This window comes from Mesoplodon bidens (assembly GCF_964165515.1).
Source record: "Mesoplodon bidens genome assembly, contig: HAP1_SCAFFOLD_126, whole genome shotgun sequence".
Lineage (NCBI taxonomy): Eukaryota > Metazoa > Chordata > Mammalia > Artiodactyla > Ziphiidae > Mesoplodon > Mesoplodon bidens.
Window position 1 is genome coordinate 397,708 of NW_027671928.1, and position 20,001 is coordinate 417,708.

Sequence of the window (20,001 nt, forward strand, 5' to 3'; positions counted from 1 at the left end):
AAGAAACTCAAATTTTCCCTCACCCAGCCCTTTCATTGCATCCGTTGAAAGAAAGTCTACTTTGCCTCAAAGATGTGGAATTGTCCCCCAAGGGAAGGAATGAAGCGAATCCCAGACTAGGTTTCTACCTTAATGAACCGGATGAAATGAGTTCTGAAGTTGACTTCCCTGTTGTTGGAACTCTTTCAGCAAATCCATGACATGGAAAAAGAAATGAGGAAGCTCAGGGTGGAGCTGAAAAGGAGCAGTACGGAGCAGAGCCTGATCTCTATGACGCTGCAGGAAAAGAGCAAGGTATGGCAGGGACAGGTCAGCCTGGGAACCACTCTGGGGCCAGCACTCCACCTGCATCATCTCTGTTCATCCTCACAATGACCCCATGCGGTCTATACTGGTATTCACCCCACTTTACAGTCGGGAAAACTGAGGCTCACAGAGGTGAAGGAAGTTATCCAAGTTCACTTGCATAAAGTAGTTGTGGCAGAACTTGAATCCAGGTCTGCCTGACTCCAAAGCTCCTGTGTGTAACCACTACCCTAGACTGCCTTCAGATCTTAATTGTGAAATTATCTAAGAAAGAATTGATCCATTAAACCACGTTTGCCAATGATGTTGTTCCAACTTAAATTCTCATATTGATTTTTTTTTGTCTTTTTGTTCCATCATTGAGAATGTTTTTAAAAATCTCAACATGGGGCTTCCCTGGTGGCGCAGTGGTTGAGAGTCCGCCTGCCAATGCGGGGGATACGGGTTCATGCCCCGGTCTGGGAAGATCCCACATGCCGTGGAGTGGCTGGGCCCGTGAGCCATGGCTGGTGAGCCTGAGCATCCGGAGCCTGTGCTCCACAATGGGAGAGGCCACAACAGTGAGAGGCCCACGTACCGCAAAAAAAAAAAAAAAAAAAAAAAATCTCAACATGTTTGTCATTTGTGTGTTTCTTCTTTTAATATGAACGATTTTTGCTTTATATATTTTGAGGCTGTGTTACTAGGTGCATATGAATTTAGAATCCTGATACTTCCTGTAGAGCAAAACTTTAGATCATCATGAAATGTCCCTTTTCATCTCTAGTAGTGTTTCTCCCTTAACGTCTCCTTTGTCATTTAGCTTCATCACTGGCTTTCTGTTGGTTAGAGTTTTCATACCATATCTTTTTCATATGTTCTCTGTCAATTTTTGACTTAAGGTTTAGACATATGCCATTAAATAGCGTATCATTTTTACAAAATCCAGTTTGACAATCTTTGACTTTTAGTCCATTTATATTATCTAATTACTCATGTACTGGGGTTTAAATCTACCTTCTTGCTCAATACCAGTTGTACCATCTGTGCTATGTTCCTTTTTCTGTCCTTTCTTGCCTCCTTCTGAGTGGATGGTTTTCTCTTATTCCACTTTCCCCCTCTATTAGCTTGTAAATATTTCACTTTTTTACTATTCTTTTAGTAATAGTAAGACAATAGCATTCATCCTTGACTCACCAAAATCACACATTAATTAAGTTTTTCACTCTTCTACTATTCTCTTAGTAGTCATCCTGAAGACTACAATATGCATTCTTTTTTTTTTTTTTTTTTTTTTTTGCTGTACGCAGGCCTCTCACTGTTGTGGCCTTTCCTGTTGTGGAGCACAGGCTCCGGACGCACAGGCTCAGCGGCCATGGCTCACGGGCCAAGCCGCTCCGCGGAATGTGGGATCCTCCCGGACCGGAACACGAACCCATGTCCCCTGCATCGGCAGGTGGACTCTCAACCACTGCGCCACAGGGAAGCCCTGCATTCTTAACTTACCAAGAGGCAATAGTAGTTGATAATTATGCCCTTCTCCTTGACAGTGCAATGAGTTTCAAACACCTTAACTTCACTTACCCCCTCCAGATATATAAGCCATTGCTGTCATTTTCTAAACTCCTCTTGATAGTTAAAACCCCACAAGACATTATTAGTGTTTTTATATAGTCAGTATCATATCCACACATTACCCTTACTGTTGCTTGTCTTTTCTGCATCTCTGATCACCCACCTGGGTTCATTTTTCTTGTGTCTGAAGAATACCCTTTAATGTTTTCCCTCATGGTGGCTCTGCGGATGACAAATTCTCAAATGTGCCTGTGTGTCTGTCTGGAGATGTATATTTAACCTTCATTCTTAAAACATATTTGACTGCGTATTGAATTCTACAATGGCAATTCTTTTCTTTCAGCACATTAGATACAGCTTTAGATATGTCACTATTGTCTTGTGGCTCCTATTATTTCTATTTAGAAGTCATCTGTAAGCCTAACTGTTGTACCTTTGCATAATCTGTGTTTTTCTCTGGTTGCTTTTAAGATTGTCTTTCCCCTTGATTTCCAGCAGTTTTATTATGGTTTATCTAGGTGTGGATTCAGTTTTATTTACCTCGTTGAGTTCGTAGGGGCTTCTTGAATCCCTGGCTTGGTGTTTTGCCTTAGTTCAGGTGCTTGGGCTCTGTACCACACAGGCAGTGGGGAGCTACTAAGGCTTCTGAACAAGTGACTGATGCAATGACATTCGTGGACAGTAATCAGGGTGAAAATGATAGTTACAATTTCTCAGGTACTAGGCGTTCCCCTGAACATTTCATCTCTTCATCTTCACAACAGCGCTGTGATCTAGAAATCATCCTCTCCATTTTACAGATGAGAAAGTCAAGGCTACTAGTTACTAGTAAAGTAACTAGCCCAATGGCACAGTCGATTTTGTCTGACTCCAGGTTCGTCTGACTTCAGTTACCCTGGCATAGCAAACAGCCACATGCTACTGTTTACACTGAAATTAATGAAAATTAACTAAAATTTTTAGTTCAGTTCCTCCGTCACACCATCCCCATTTCGAGTGCTCGATCCCCAGATGTGCCTGGTGGCTGCCGTATTAGACAACACAGCCTCGCTCAGCGTACCTGTATCGTTGCAGAAAGTTCTGTTGGACAGAGCTGCCTTACAGCTGGGTAACTCTCACAGTACCGTTAAGATTGCACTGGAAGAAACTAAACTCGAGGCAAGGAGGCCACTTGTCACAGTCCAGCTTGCATGTGAGAGGGGTTGGAGGATAGGCATGAGACCCCCGAGTGTGAGAGAGGGAGCAGGGCGGCTGTTGAAGGTGACTCTGAGGCTTGGGGACGGGAACGGGGGCTGTTCATGCAGAACACAGATAAGGGCAGAGTCCAAGGCTGGACTTGGCTTTTGCAGCATATGAAAAAGGCTGCTGACATAGAAGTCAGAGCATGTTTAGACCTGGGAGAAAACTAAGGCCCAGAGAGCTTAGATGAGTTTTCCAAGGTAACGGAGCTGGGTAGAGGCTCTTCCACTGGACCACACTACTCAGAAGAAAGCTCTTAAGGGCTTTTCTGGGTCTTTTATTACATCCCTGTGATCCCCTTCTTCAGATCCCTAAAAACACAGCCTGTGAATTTGTTTCAGCACAAAAACTTTCCATTTATTTACGAGAGTTTGCCTCATTTCCTGTTAGTGCCAGGGCTCAGCAGGTGCATCCAAGAACTGAGCAGCTGCGAGGCCTACACTGGCCAGCCAAGGGTAGCGTGGAGCACGCCCAAGCTTACCGTGTGTTGACTGTTACCCAAGCAAGGGGGGAAAAGTAGGCAAGCTTCTCCACTTTAAAGGCCTTCCTTTTCAGGCTGCAATTCTTAATAGACATTGCTTTGGCAAGCCTCCACAGAGGTTGCCACCAGTGAGTGTGCTCAAAGTGGTAACGACAAACAGTTATGATAATAAACCCAATCATAACATTTCCAAGTACCCATCACGAGTTATTAGAAAGAGACTGTACGGCGGACATTGCCGTCCACCTTTCATAGGTTACAACAGTACTTAACACACTCACAGAGCCCTTAAGCACTATTCCAAACATTGAATCCCCACAATAACTCTATGCAGTGATACTAGTATCATCATCCCCATTTGACAGATGAGGACACTGAGTCACGGAGCAGTGAAATAACTTTCCGAGTGTCGTACGGCTTGTTAGGGACCGAGCTGGGATGGGAGTGTGCGGTAGAACATAGTTGAGCCCCGGGTGCAGAGCTAGGCCCTTTCCCATAGGGGGCAACTCCCTGTGAGTTTGCCTCCACCCTGTGCATGCCTGTGACCCCTGCTGCTGGGCTGCAGCTGTCCCTACCCCTCAGGGACTCCCCCACTGCCATTAGCCCCCCCAGAAGAGTTTCCCCAGAGGGCATGATGGTCACATTAGCAGCAAGCCCTCGGTTTCATCATCCTTTCAGGTTGAAGAGAAGCTTCGGGAGGATTCCAGAAGGAAATTGCTTCAGCTGCAAGAAATGAGGAACAGAGCAAACCTCATTAAATCCAATTTGGAAAGGGCAGTAGGTCAGGTAGGCGTGCTGCAGATCCCCTTCACGGGCCCGTGCTCTCCACAGAATCCCGCACCCAAGCGGCCGGCAGGGATGAAAGAGGAGGAAGACGGCCTGCCTTAGTTCACCCGCTTATTTTCTATATGAAGAAGTGTCTAGAAAGAACTAGAGCTGAGACTCTATCTAGATCTGGAGTCTGAGCTCTTAACCACGATGCTCTACTACTTCGCTATTAGTTACTAAGCTAAGCATCATTTTTCTGTGTTTTGAAGAAAGTTTCGTGAACCTTTGTCCCGCCCACAAAGGTAGTGGAAATGACTCCTGTGTTAGTCCTGTCCCCCATCAGCTGCAGTTCCCCTTCCCCTCATTTCAGATGAAGATCAACAGTTCTCGGGAAACTCAGCAGTATTTGCTGCAAGAAGAGTTACGGCAGCATCTGGCAGAGAAGGAGAAGCTGACCGAGGAAAGGCTACAGCAAGAGGAGAAGCTGAAAGCCAGAGTCAAGCGGCTAATGGAAGAGAAATCGGTAAGGTGGTCCCCGTCCTTCTCTTTACTACTGGAAACTGATGAAATGGGCTTTCCTATGAGAAACAGAGGGCACGTACTTAGATGGAGGAATCTCAGCAACTCCTTGTTGGGAACTAAATTAATTAAAGAGGGTGAATGATGTAGGAGGAATTAACATGAAGCTTGAATCCTAAAACTCAGAGATCAACTTGAAGGTCAACTTGAAGAGGCAAGCTTATTGAAATGTCTAGAAATGGTACTTTGTTTATATACCGCAGCTGATTTTATTGATACAAATCCCAGTCGTTACTGCGGGTCCTGGTTTGTGTCTAAGTGAGTGCAAGACCAACCAATAGTATTTCAGTCATTCTCTTCATGCATATCAGGGGAAACACATGGCCAAAACGGCTACTTACTTTTCCAGAAACCAGCCAATTAGAGGATAGTTTACAGTGGCGCCTCTCAACTCAAAGGTGTCCACGGATCATATGGGGATGTTGTTGAAATGCAGATTCTGACTCAGCAGGTCTCGGGTGGGAGGAGCCTGGGATTCTGCATTTCTGAACAGCTCCCAGCTGGTACCGATAGCACAGCTCTGCAGACTACATTTTCAGCCACAAAGTCTTAGAAAAAGGTTTTCCCCAAGTTGGCCGATAAGAACCACCTGGGGCTTCCCTGGTGGCGCAGTGGTTGACAGTTCACCTGCCGATGCAGGGGACACCGGTTCATGCCTCGGTCCGGGAGGATCCCACATGCCGCAGAGCGGCTGGGCCCGTGAGCCATGGCCACTGAGCCTGCGTGTCCGGAGCCTGTGCTCCGCAACGGGAGAGGCCACAAGAGTGAGAGGCCCGCGTACCGCAAAAAAAAAAAAAAAAAAAGGCGGCTCCAGGGACTTCCCTGGCGGTCCAGTTGTTAAGACTCTGTGCTTCCGCTGCAGGGGGCGCGGTTTCGATCCCCGGTCAGGGAACTAAGATCCCGCATGCCGCATGGTGCCGGCAAAAAAAAAAAAGCCCCTCCAGGAGCAAATTTGATGCGATTGTTCAGAGATGAGACCAGAATGACAACAAGTGGAAACCCCAGCTTAGAAGAGCATTAGAAGAACAAGAGAAAGAAAACGTGGGGAGGGAACACAGGGGGGATCTCTTATGTATAGTGATGCTAAGTCGGAAGGAAAGTTGGAAATCTTCCTAGATGTGACTTTGTATTCGAAATGAAATTTTTTAATTCCTTCTCTGCTGAAGCCCTGTAATGATATTTTCCAAGGTACTGAGTAAGTGACAGGGTTTCTGCTAATCCATGATTTGTTCATGTTTCTTCAAATACAAGAGAGGGAGGTTGTGATCACTGATAAAGCTGCTGTCCTCACCATTCTGGCCACAGGAGCAGTCCTTCAGTGATCTAGGGGCCAAGTGCAAAGCGTCCCGACATGAGGAAGTCATTCAGTGTCAGAAAGAGGCTTTATCTGAGCTTCGTGCACGAATTAAAGAACTTGAGAAGGCCTGCTTGTCAAGTAAGTTTCCTCCTGCCTAGTCACCCCCTCTGTGCTGAGAACCGTGGACCCCAGACTTGAGGGTTCACTTTAGGGACTAACCAATTTGCCAGGACCACCATCTTCTATCCCCATCATTTCATAACTAAAAAAACAGAGTTATAAAAAAAGATGGGCAGGAAAAAAAAATAGATGGGTAGGCATGAGCTCAGAGTCAAGAGCAGGCCTTGATATTAAATAAACAGGATTGCATGAAAAACTCAGAACCTTGTCCCTCTTTTTCTTATTTCACTGTGGCCCAGTGAAAACTTTTTCATAGACTGATGCTGTGCAAGGACCAACCTGGGGGAACTTCCCAGGATAAATAACCTGTTTAGAGGGAATAGGGCTTTCAAGAAGCCAAGCTTGCTGCTGGGTGGAGCCCTGGTCTAGGACACAGAAGCCTGGGTTCAAGTCCATCCTCACACCTGTGGCCGAAGGTTCCCCCTCAGTGCCCCCGCCCTGGGAGGCTGCAGCCTCATATGAGCTGTGTGGCCTTAGACAAGTCATGTCACCTCTCTGGGCCTCGATGCCTCACCTGCCGAGGGAGGATGGTGAGCTAATTAGTACTGGCCTGTGGTAAGGGTCCAGTAAATAGCAGCTGTGACTTTTACATGCAGTAACTTCTTCCTGAGCCTTTCTTTTGAGTGTAAACTTTTTCTTTTATAGATCACAAGGACCACATGGATGGATCATTTCTAGACTTAAAGACCCTCGGGATGGAAAAAAATGTTCGGAAAATATTGGATGTAAAACCTGACTTGCCAACTTTTTCAAGAGTAGAGATCGGAACGGTAACCAAAGAAACTTTGTCTCTGCATTGACTGACACGTGGGGAGGGTGGGCATGAGGACAGACACGAGCCGTGTGCCCTGGCACCACTGTATACATCATTGGTTCGAGGCCAGGTCCTCCCTGATGGGCTGGCACCTGTATGGACTGGTCGGTGCCTGGCCGTAATAGTGATCCAATGTTTGAATAGAAAGGCGGCTTCCCATCATGTACAGCATGATATAGCATTGCACTGATGCTGGCCAGGTCAATCTCTGGGCCCTCCTTTTCACATCACATGTTATATTCTGCAGAAAATATCCAACAAGCTAATGTACAACATTATGTCATGAGCTTGCCTAACATTTGCTTTTTGCTATAAACTGAAAAACATGAACACATAAAGGGCAGCAGAAGGGAGCCATGATGATTAAGAAGACACAAGTTCTAGAATCAGAGACCTGTGTCCTAATCCCAGCTCTGCAAGCTCTGTGACCTTGGGCAGGCTCCTAACCTTTCTGGGACTTCATTTCCCAGCTGTAAAATGATGATGGAAAAATTAAAGGAGATCATCATGTAAAGTGCTTATCCCAGTGCCTAGCTCATAGCGAGCACTTTAATAGATGATAGTTATTATTGTCAAACAGTATTTAAAGAGTATTATCCAAGAAAACCTTCCTTTCTTAGGGAGCATAGTTTGTGTTTTCCAGGATTTTCAGAAGTAATTTGATTGTTAGGTTGAAGGTGCCGTGTATCCTAAATGGATGTTTGATCAGGTGTTTGACTGACACATGACAATGGACAGCTCAGGTCAGTGTGGCTTGCTGCAGCAGCTGGTCTAAACCAGCTTTTGGAAAACATAATAAAGCCATCCTCTCTGTACCAGCATTTTCTCCTACAATTTTTCTAGACATTTGCTCACACGTCTAGAGATGTGAGTCTTCAGAAACGTGTTGGTCTTCCTGGTAAAATCGAATCTTCCTTCTCTGAGGTTGGGAGTAGAGGGACTGTCTCCAGGTGGGGAGCTCAGCTGGATCTCACGTCCTGATGGTCCTGCTTCCAAGATTGACCTTCCCCTTGGCAAGAAGCCCTCATCCCACCACTGACACCACAGAGCAGGAAACCTCCCAACTCTCAATCCTCCAAGGTTGGCAGTAATTAAAGGAAAGAGCAGGAGGAAGAATAGCTGACATCTGTGAACTGCTTACTGTGTGCCAGGCGTTGAGCTCAGCCGGCTCCATGCCTTATGTCATTTAACCATCGTAGCAGCCTTGTGTCATAGTTACTATTATTGTCCCCATTTAACAGATAAGAAAAATTAAGGCTTCAGGAGGTCAAGTACCTCACCCAAGGTCACAGAATAATGATTGAAGACACACCAGGGGTGTGTCCCTGGTGGTGTGTCTGCGAGCCTGCAGAGACCGGGTGGGGACTGTGTGCTTGGATCCTGTAGCCCAGGCTCTTCCTTAGTGACCCTCCCCTCAGGAAAAGAGGGGGCGTCTGGAGAGGTACAGAGGATGCAGCTCAGGGTAGCTGAAGACACTGAGCAGCATCTCAGGTTCTTTTTGCAGCAGATCTGCCCGGTTTATTGTCATCTTCAGATACCCTCTTTTATTCTCATCTCCATAGGTACATAGACAAATATGTCCACTCTTATCTATCACAGTCACTTTGGGGGCATTTATATTTTTGTAGTTGTTTTGTTTTTAATCTCAGAGGGTTTCAGGGTAGTGCCAACAAATGCTAGGGCTAAGAGAGGCTCATGGCAAGCATTAAAAGCCAATTTATTTTTTAAGGAGGCTTGTTATGGTTATTTGTAGTCGTTCAGATCAGGTCCCCTATTCAGTCTGGTGGCCTTTCCATGCAGTCAGTTGGGCTTCCAGCAGCCAGCTGGCTGGTTGGGGTCTTAGGGAGATGCAGCTGCAAACACTATCTGCATTGTCTCTGGAAAGGGTCTGAAGGGATGCCCACCCACCAGGTTCCAGAGCTAGGAGAAGGTTGGGCCGAATTTTGTGAGGGTATGGTTTCTGCTGCACAGAAATGAGATTCCTTTAGTAAAAAGGAGGGAGGCCATTTTCCACTTAACCTTCATTCGTTCATTCAACAAACATGACCACTATGCACCACTCGGTGACAGGTGCCATGCTGGGCACAAGGAGGGAGATAGTGAGCAAAAGCCACATGGTCTCCATTTTTCTGGAGCTTGTCTTCTCAACATCAGCGGTACTGATTTTTTGAGCCAGGTAACTCTTTGTTTGGGAGACTGCCCTATGCATCATGGGGTGTTTAGCAGCATCCTTGTCCTCTACCCACTAGACGCCAGCAGCAATTATGACAACCACAAATGTGTCCAGGCATTGCTAAATGTCCTGGAGGGGGTAGGGTGGCCAGAGTCACCCCCGGTTGAGAACCACTGGCCTAAAGGGAAGACAGACGAGACGGTGGCCAAAGAACGGCACAAGTGATGCATCATTTCAAAGGCAGTCGTGCTCTGAAGGGGTAGGAGCACAGTCATAAAGAAAGCAGTTCACAGAGTCAGAGTGGATTTAAAACCAACTCTCTTGGCGTGGACATATATACACACACACGCTACCAAAGGTAAAATAGATAGCTAGTGGGAAGCAGCTGCATCGCACAGGGAGAGCAGGTCGTTGCTGTGTGTCTACCTAGAGGGGTGGGATAGGGAGGGTGGGAGGGAGATGCAAGAGTCAGGGGATATGGTGATATATGGATACGTATAGCTGATTCACTTTTTGATACAGCAGAAACTAACACACCATTGTAATGCAATTATACTCCAATAAAGATGTTAAAAAAATTAACTCTCTCAAATTATTCTTTAGTAACTTTCCAGTTCTTCCATTATTCTTTGGGTTATTATTCTGGATGTAGAAAATCATAATGGAATGCCAAGAGAGTTTTTCTTCTTTTTTTTATTTCAGCCTCAAAATGGCCTTTCCAGCCCAGGGTCCATCATGGTCTCTGAGAAGTTAGGGAAAATGGATGTGGCTGACGCTTTAGATCTCAGTGAAAACCTGGTAGGTATACCCAGCATCAGTCCCCTCCTGTGCAAACCTGTGTGCCCTGCAGATAGTTTAAACATCAACTCCACATACATGTTTAGTTGTTACAGTAGCTCCACGAGACCCATCTCCTATCCCAGCATGGGCTGGAAATTGCAGAGCCCAATTCCTTGGAAGACTGGGTAGTAAGAATGAATGTTTATGTCTGTTGTCATTCCCCCTCCCCCACCCCAATTCTCAAAAAGGCATAGTGTAAATGGATGCGGGGGAAAATGAAAGTCGTACTAAAAACCCCAAATGCACTCATTTGCAAAGCATGTGTTTCTTCTCTGCAACTGCAGAAAATGAATGAAACAGAGTTAGATGTTTGCCTCCTCAAAGTGGCCACCAGCGGTCTTGGGCCAGGCCTCTTACCTGAGAAATGCTTTCTCGTAGTACATGGATATGAGCAAAACCCTCGGGACTTTGATGAACATCAAAGATATGTCAGGTCACGTGTCCATGAAACACCTCTCCCCAAAAGAGAGGGAGAGAGTCTACCAGCTTCGACAAAGAGACCTGTACCTGGTGTTTGATAAGATCACCCTACTCAAGAACCAGCTGCAGAGAAAAGAAGAGCTTTTGAGACGATACGAGGAGGACATTGAACAGCTCAAGTATGGCCCGTGTCCCCGGCAAAAGGCCCAGGCCTCCATTCTCCAGGCTAAACCTCGGTGCAGCTGCAGACCCGTAGGGACCAGGACAAGAGGACAGAGGCCTGGGTGTGGAGTGGGGAGGCGGGATGGTGACTCAGGGCCTTATGGACCCAAGTCTCTGGGCAAGAAAGCAGCAGTTAAAGTACCCTACTGTTAAGGAATAAGGTGCACCTTTTATAAATGTGTCGGATGTTTCACCATGTGTGTGCTTTTCGTAATTCCACCCTATTTTCAGTGGTATCCGTTCCCCCACCCTCTCTGGGAAATTGGGAGGGGCTGGTAGCATAACCGTTGCCCCCTTCATGCTGCACGTCCACAGCCAATGGGCTATTTATTCTGCCCTCTAGTCCCCACATCTTCAGCCTTCCCCCCACTTGTAAGGAAACCGCGAAGCCAGGCATATATGGAAGTGTTCTGAGGATCTCCCAGGTCAGGAGCATTGGTGGTGAGTGAGAAAGCTGAGGAGAAAAGAGACTTTGTCTCTCCCGTGTGCTCAGGCAGAGCAAAGTGTCGGTTCAGATGTACCAGTCACAGGTGGCAAAGCTGAAGGACGACATCTCCAAAGAGGCCGAAGAAAAGGCGCTGCTGAAGGAGGCCCTGGCGCACATGGAAGAGCGGCTGCACCAGGAGAAGAGGGTCACCAGGGCGATCAGGCAGCAGAAGGTGAGAGGTCCCTGCTCGGAGCAGAGCCTCTGAGGCTGCCCCTCAGCTCCCTTTAGAAACAGCCAACTGAGGTCCCAGTGGGATCCAGGCAGCACAGAATGCATTCGCTCATTGCAAAGGAAGGTGGCAGAATAGCTTTAGCGTTAGGCAGACTTAGGTTTAGACTCTTGTTCTGCCATTTACTGTGTGACTTCAGGCAGCTTTTTGTTTTTAACATCTTTATTGGAGTATAATTGCTTTACAGTGTTGTGTTCATTTCTGCTGTATAACAAAGTGAATCAGCTATATGCATACGTATATCCTCAGATCCCTCCCTCTTGTGTCTCCCTCCCACCCTCCTTATCCCACCCATCTAGGTGGTCACAAGGCACTGAGCTGATCTCCCTGTGCTATGCAGCTGCTTCCCACTAGCTATCTATTTTATGTTTCGTAGTGTATATATGTCCATGCCACTCTCTCACTTCGTCTCAGCTTACCCTTCCCCCTCCCCCTCCCCATGTCCTCAAGTCCATTCTCTACCTCTGTGTCTTTATTCCTGGCTGCCCCTAGGTTCATCAGAACCTTGTTTTTTTTTTTTTTTTTAGATTCCATATATATGTGCTAGATTAACCTCTCTGAGACTCATAGTCTAGCTTGCCTCTATTTTTTTAAACTTTCTTTTTCTTTAATTTAATTTTTATTTTATATTGGAGTATAGTTGATTTGCAGAGTTGTGTTAGTTTCAGGTGTACAGCAAAGTGATTCAGTTATACATATACATATATCTATTCTTTTTCAGATTCTTTTCCCATATAAGTTATTACAGAATATTCAGTAGAGTTCCCTGTGCTATACAGTAGGTCCTTGTTGATTACATATTTTATGTATAATAGTGTGCATATGTTAATCCCAAACTCCTAATTTGTCCCTCCCCAACACATTTCTGCTTTGGTAACCATAAGTTTGTTTTCAAAGTCTGTGAGTCTGTTTCTGTTTTGTAAATAAGCACATTTGTATCATTTTTTTTTAGATTCCACATATAAGTGATATCAAATGATATTTGTCTTTGTCTGACTTACTTCACATAGTATGATAGTCTCTAGGTCCATCCATGTTGCTGCAAATGGCATTACTTCATTCTTTTTTATGGCAGAGTAGTATTCCACTGTATATTTGTACCACATCTTCTTTATCCACTCCTCCATCGACATTTAGGCTGCTTCCATGTCCTGGCTGTTGTGAACAGTGCTTTCTGAGACTCATAGTCTAGCTCGTCTGTATTTTTTTAACTTTTGATAATTCGTGTATTTTATTTTGTTCTTTCTATCCAGATAACTATTTTTTCCACCAGTTTTATTGAGACATAATTGACACATAGCACTGTACTGAGTTTAAGGGTGTCCAGCGTCATGATCTGACTTCCCTGCCTCCTGCAATGATGACCACAATCAGTTGAGCGAACAGCCCGAGTGTTTTTAAAGGCGGCGATTCTGATTTTCATTGTTCTGCCAGGTGCCAGGGATACACCGAGGAATAAGCTCGCTGAGAATAAAGATCTGGGTTTGCTCTTCTGAGTAGCCAGAATAGTACTCCAGTCTTTCTGACATGGGGCTGTGTATTTGTATACGCATGCTTGCGTGTATGTGTGTACATGTGAGTATGTGCTGTGTGTTGGCATGTGTGTGTATTTGTATGTGTGTGTTTGTTGCCTGCATGAGCTCTAAGGAGGCCAAGGTCATAGAAGGGTGTCCTTCTCCTCAACCAGGAGGTGATGGTCAGATAGTTCCTTGCAGAAGCCTGCCCCCCATCCTGCGAACCTTCCAGGCAATAGGTTTCCAGACAGCAGTCTCTCTGGCTTAGAGCCCCAAAAATGAAAAAGTGGCTGTCCTGCTCTGAGGGAGCCTGGATGCAGTGTTTCCAGTGCTCACTGCTGTGAATTAAACATCACAGACCTTAGTCTGCATATGTCATGGGGCTACCTCAGGCAGAGGACAGTTTCCTTTCACACCAAGCAATGCCAGGGAGAGCTGGGCCAGTGACAGAGTTGTGACTTTCCCTTTGATGTGCCCTCTGGAGAGCTCACCCCTCCCCGAAGTACCCCCACCCACCCCCAGGGCTTGGCAGACTAGGCCCCAAAGCAGAGACACCAGACCACAGAATGGGACAGCGAAGGGCCCAAAAAAGGCCACTGTCATGTACTGAAAGCCTGAGGATTTACATAATCAGGCTTCACATGCTTTATTCCTGGGCTGCCTCATTCACACACAAGGCAAGGGACATGCCTGCCTGTTTGGCGCTAGACATCCCTCAGCTGAGAAGGGTCTGAAATGGCCAAGTTGAACCTGTGTCAGGGTCCCCAGAAGAGCTACAGCTAGTAGCTTTCAAATTCGTGGAATGCACAACTGGGGGAAAGACTTACCAAGAGGCCGGCACCTGCTCCACACCACACATGCTTCATCTCTCCCATCAACCCGCAAGGGATGCTGGCAAGTGTCATCCCCTTAGAGAGAGGGGAAAGCTGATTTGACAGAGGGTACCGTTCCCTGGCTACTAAGTGGCAGAAACAGGATTTCCTCCCCACCTGCTGCCCTCCCCCGCCCAGGTTCACTTTTCCACACCCCTTCCTTCTGTGTCTCCCTTACCAGGGTGGCCCCCTTGGATACCTCGCACCATTGCTCCTGGGGGTTTCACTCCAGGACTCAGGTTTGCATTTCAGGCTTGTTGTTAATATGTTGTCAGAAATCCCTGTTTGTCAGGAAGAAAACAATATTACATTTTATGTTTTGCTGGATCCTAAAGGGCACTTGTATACATCTGTCTTGGCATCCGTTCCTTCCAGGGAGTATATCTTCGTTGTCTTTAAGCAGAAATTAACAGAAAGTAGAATTCCTCTTTTCTAAGTTTTACACTTAGTATATTCACAAGGAGCCTTAGTTTTTTAGCCTCCTGTATAAAACTTTGAAACTCTTCACCCGTTCACAGAGGTGGCAAGGTTGAAGCACTGAGATGAAATGACACATCTTAAGCCTCAGATTTGCCCCCCCCCAAAAAAAATGGAGTTTGTAGTTTTAATGTTTGACCATCTCTTCACCAAGCAGACCTTTCAAGAATCAAAAGTCCTATTTCCACACTAATATCTCTGGCTGTGAAAATGAGACTTGGTATAAGATGCTGGGCCTTCACAGCGAACTGGGCCTGTGGCTCTGTCCATGTGGCAGAGGGACGGGAACGGCGGCCCAGGCCGTGCTCACTCGAATCCACTTCCCACATCACTCGAGAAGCCGGCAGTGTCTCTCAGAGTTCAGAGGCCAGATTTGGAGTCAAACAAATAGGGGTCAAGCCCCACCGCTGCCCCGAATGACCCTGAGTAAGTGGCTTGACCTCTGTATCCCAGGTTCCTCAACAAAAGCAACCAAAACTGTTAGCAAGGGGCCTACTGCGTGGGGCAGCGGGAGGGTTAAATGGCAAAATGCCTGCAGTGCCTGGCACATCACAAGCCCCGTTTCTAAGGGGGAAGAATAGGCAGCTCATGGATGGGTGGGGATTCCTCTATTTCTTTCAGGGAGCTTCCAGCCAGCCGACGCCTTCCCCGGTCCTCCCAAAGCCACCAGCTCTTATGGGACGTGCTCTTCTCTTTGGTGAATACGACTAGGGCCACGACCAAGAAAGGACCCAGATACCTTTTGTGAATGGGCTAAGGCTGGGATTTTCAAGAGGAAAGTTATAAATGCACAGAAGTTGCCACTTGGGAAGCACGCAAGCCCTTTCTTAGGGCTTGAAATGTAAGAAAGGCTGAAGGGCACCGGCTGCTACTGGCAGGAGAAGCCGCTCAGCTCTCCTGCCAATCAAATTTCCAGCCAATCAAGTCCTGGCTAGCGGCGTGACCACTGCTTTGCCTTGTGGTCTCAGCCAGGAAAACCCCCTAACCTTCCCTCTGCTTAATTAGCTCAGATCCCTCTTCTTTAAGATGAGAATAAAAATGGCACCTAGCTCGTAGCCTTCCCAATGGGAGCTTGTATACAAAAGCCTTAGCACATAGGACCACAAAGCATTCACCCTCTCCTACCATCGTCATTATCCTCACTATTCTCTTTAACTCACTATCTTCCAAGATTTCCTTGGGCCCAGGTATTCTCAAGATTCTGGCTTCCTCCGTGCCACTTGTGTGTTTTGTTTGTTTGTTACTTGTTTGTTTTTGCGGTACGCAGGGCTCTCACTGTTGTGGCCTCTCCCGTTGCGGAGCACAGGCTCCGGACGCGCAGGCTCAGCGGCCATGGCTCACGGGCCCAGCTGCTCAGCGGCATGTGGGATCCTCCTGGACCGGGACACGAACCCGTGTCCCCTGCATCGGCAGGTGGACTCTCAACCACTGCGCCACCAGGGAAGCCCCACAATTGGTAGATGTTGTGTAGGAGGAGCGTGGGATGGGAGGGGCTTGGGGTGGTGCTCTTCCGCCCACAATGATGAAGTAGAACCATGTGACCAGGCCTATGCAGCATACGGATAGAAGAAGGCTAAAGAAAAAGACCCTCCCCCACCCCCTTCATCACATCCCAGTGAGTTCAGTAAAGTTCAGGAAAAGCAGGTGCACAGGGGCCAGGCTCTGCCCTCAGTGCCCAGCTGCCCACTGATGGAACTTAATCCAGGAAGGAATTTTGCAGCAATGTTCAAACTGGGGTTCCCTGGAGCCTTTGGGTGCCATGGAAGGGTGTGACTCTCAAAGCACACACACCTTTCTCCCGCCAGAGAAGCTCTCCGTTATCTTATACCCCAAGTTCCTCATGGGATTTTGCTTGGATAAACGGTTCTGCAAACAAAAGGGGGGGGATGGGGTGGGAGAGAAGAAGGCTGTTGGTTTAAAACTAAACCCTGCTCTATAATATCTGGTAATTTGGATAGTGATTGTCTCAACGGAGTTTGTGATAAATACCGAGTGGCCGCAGGCTCGAGGACTTCTCCACGGAAAATGCGTGGAGGGCAATTGTCAGTTCAATACGGGCCCATCAGCCTTCACGGACAGTCCTCTGAGGGAAGAGTTGGCATCCTTCTGGGAGAATGGAAGAGTCTTGTAAGCACCTATGCCCTGTCCCAAAAGACAGCCTTATTTCCTCCCTAAGTTGTGTGACTACCCGGTAGGGTTGCCAGATTGAGGGGAAAACAAACAAACCAAAAACACGATGCCCAGTTAAATTTTAATATCAGATAAACAACAAAAGCTATTCGGTATAAATGTCCTAAATATTACACGGGGCATATTCACACTCACAAATTTGTTGGCTTCATTCTGGAATTCAGATTTAACTGGGCATCCTGTATTTTATCTGGCAACCCCTCCAACATTTACTGAGCACCAACTAGACACCAAGCAGGGAGGTTCTGAAGCGGGTGTCGCAAGATGGCAGCCCACAGATATATTCCATTTGTCTCTTGGGATTTTATTTTTTAAGTTACATTTCAAAATAGGGCAGTTTCCTGGAATACTCTGGATTTCCAGCTTCTCTGGGAAACTTGGAAGATCTGGCGACCCTAGGCCCACAGACCCACAAGCCACCATCACAAGCCTCCATCTTCCAGGCCCCTTAGAAAGGCGCTGGGCTCGTGTGTTTGCTGCTGTCCACCACCACCCCTGCTCACTTCACCCACTTCTTTTACTTTCCTGGCCGCTGTAGGAATCAGGTTGGCGACCCCAGTGGATGCTCAGGGCTCTAGGAGAACGTCTCCTTCCTGACACCACTGCACATTCACCTGCGGAGTGTCAGTCTGCAAGGGAGACCCCAGTTCCCTCTCACTTTTGTGTCTCCAGTGCCTAGGGGATGCTCTTTCTTTCATGAGCTGCCCCCGAGGTGCAGGGTCTTGAGCAGATCAGGGTCAGCAATAGTCATCAAACCCCAGGGGAGCAGCAAGCTCCAGGTTTTCAGTGATGCTGGCTTCCCAACAGGCCCCTGTAGTCCCTGCCAGGGAGGTTAGCCACTGGGGCTTTCAACATTTCCACTGGGTGGAAAGCCACTGGACATCTACAGCCTCTTCCACTGATCTAGGAGGCTCTGCTTCCAGCTAAAGCAGATCTGTCCTCCAAGAAGAATGCAGTATCCTTCATAGCCTTCTTGGTTGACCACCACCTTCTCTGCTGGAATCTGGAACAGAGATTCCCTAAAAGGTGCAGCAGGACAATATAGCGTTACCCCAAAGCCACACCCCCTTCTGGAGACCTCTATCCTCACCCCCTCACCTAGGAAGGCTCAACATTCCATCCAAATGGGTAGCATCTGAAAGTTGAGAAAAATCCATTTTTCTCTGATGCAAAAGGCAAAGAAGAACATAAGCTAAATTTTGTCAATATTCTTTCTGTGTTAAAGAGACGAATGTTTGGAGAGCTGATGAAGAACTCAAAGATGCAGAACTCACGTTTCCAGGTGAGCCAGAAGAGAGAAGAGAGAAAACCCTAGAACGTCAGCAGGAAGCCCAGTGGACAGTTATCCCACATCTATTATGTATTGAGCATTTCGCATGTGCCGGGCACAGACCAAACACTCGACGTGTTTGGCTTCACAACAACCCTATGGGGTGGGTGTTGTTATTATACCCAATTTACAGATGAGGTGTCAGAGGCTCAGAGACTTTCTTTGTCCAGAGCCACACAGCTCAGTAGGAGAGCTGGGAATCAGTGCAGATCTGACACCCAGGTGAGTGCTAGCTTTTCCTCCTTTAGGTTATAAACCTCCAGGTAATAAACCTGATACATTTCCAGTGGCATTTGTCTTAAATTTCAAGGAAGCATCCTCTAGAATTCTCTTCAAAGTTGAGAATTAAGACTATGAAATCTTGAACATGTTGAAACATTGCCATTGACAAATCAGCCCTGGAACTGGAATTAAGCCAGTCCACGTTCCCACTTTGCAGACAATAGAGGCGAGCTCTCAGGAAGCTAGAAAGCCAAACACATGTTGGTTGAATATGAGAGAGGAGACATTCAAGTTTGATAAAAGACCACAGTCATGCTGAGGCAACCAAATTATCATGGGAAGAAACGAAGATATTCTAGGTGAGGGATATATTTGGAAAATAGAAGCTTCTCAACCAGCATCCTTGTGCTAAGACCAGAAGGTGGTTACTCCCCAGAGCAGGATGTTAAGAGGATAGAGAGCATCCTGAGGGCCCCACTTGATCTGAGACGTTTGCCACCCTGCAAAGTGGAAACGACTGGAAGTTTGTTACTTATTCACTCACATATATGACTGAGCTGGGAGGAGGCAGAAACTGCCCTACATCTAGGTTTTGTCTGAGGACCACCTGCGGATGTGAAATGGCAGAGGAGATATTGGGATGGGCCCCGGATGTTGTGGGAACATTGTGCTTCTCTGAGATGTGAGACACCCTGGAACTTCACGCTGCCTCTGGCTTTAACAGAAGCAGGGCAGATGGTGCTTCGGCTAAGAGCAAAGAGCCAGCTTCCCATTCTCCCTGCCCTCCAGCCTGAGCTTAGAAGTTTGGTGTCTAGGATCTCCTCAGTACAGAAAGGTTTCCTCCAGGTTCCTTGCCAAATGTAACTTGGGCGACTCCTTCCCCAAGAGTGGGCCTTGGGCTTCCTGGTGGCGCAGTGGTTGAGAGTCCGCCTGCCGATGCAGGGGACACGGGTTCATGCCCCGGTCTGGGAAGATCCCACATGCCGCGGAGCGGCTGGGCCTGTGAGCCATGGCCGCTGAGCCTGCGCGTCCGGAGCCTGTGCTCTGCAACGGGAGAGGCCACAACACTGAGAGGCCCGCGTACCGCAAAAAAAAAGGGGGGGTGGAGGGGGCTTTTTTAAGGATATAGGGGTGAGTGCCTCATAAAAACTGGGAGCTGAAAGAGAGCCTGGCCTCGAAATAGAACTGGTAAGCCATCAGATCTCAGGCATCATCTCTTTTACACACACACAAGCATGCGCACATGCACACACAGGCCGTATCTCCTCTCTGTGTCTCTGTGTGGCTCCCCTGATCTCTGCTCTCTCCAGTCATGTGACAGGAAGGAATGACCTCATGGTCCCCCAGTTCAAAGGACCAGCCCAGGAAGCAAGTAGCATCTTAGAACCCATAACCCAAATCCTGGGAGTGACCATCTTAAAAGCCCAGCCCGTGCCAAGTGCCCGATCAGCTATGACCAGGGACAGAGTCACACACATGGCTGCCTGGATCCAGGAGTAGTGCTCAGAAAAGGGTTAGACAGACCTCCTAGAGTATGCTGCATTTTACCCTCCTAAGACATCAGAGACATAAGGCATTCAGTTCAGTAACAGCTTTTCGAGAGAAAGTCCATCCCAATGAAATTGCCTATCATCAGAAACTCCTGGTTCAAAAAAAGATGCAAATGTCAGAAGAAAACGTTATCTGTGTATCTGGAAGAGTGTACACCAAAATGTGAATAAGGTTACCTGTGGGTAGTGTGATAATGGTGGATCATTTTACCTTCGTTTTGCTCACCTCTATGTGTGTATATAAATACTTTTTACAA

At 47.2% G+C, this 20,001-nt stretch overlaps 1 protein-coding gene and 1 pseudogene across 2 annotated transcripts in view; one reads left to right on the plus strand and one right to left on the minus strand.

Annotated features, from left to right (window-relative positions):
• The window catches only part of LOC308610804 (centrosomal protein of 78 kDa-like), a 573,086-nt pseudogene that overhangs the window by 183,026 nt on the left and 370,059 nt on the right, over positions 1-20,001 (minus strand). The gene's annotated exons all lie outside the window — the stretch shown is intronic.
• The window catches only part of LOC308610810 (forkhead-associated domain-containing protein 1-like), a 138,394-nt gene that overhangs the window by 68,446 nt on the left and 49,947 nt on the right, over positions 1-20,001 (plus strand). The window contains exons 9-16 of the mRNA XM_081259814.1: positions 190-294; positions 4,259-4,366; positions 4,719-4,871; positions 6,233-6,362; positions 7,050-7,174; positions 10,094-10,189; positions 10,610-10,830; positions 11,367-11,532. Coding sequence (XP_081115940.1) covers positions 190-294; positions 4,259-4,366; positions 4,719-4,871; positions 6,233-6,362; positions 7,050-7,174; positions 10,094-10,189; positions 10,610-10,830; positions 11,367-11,532 — 1,104 coding nt within the window. The remainder of the gene's footprint in view (positions 1-189; positions 295-4,258; positions 4,367-4,718; positions 4,872-6,232; positions 6,363-7,049; positions 7,175-10,093; positions 10,190-10,609; positions 10,831-11,366; positions 11,533-20,001) is intronic.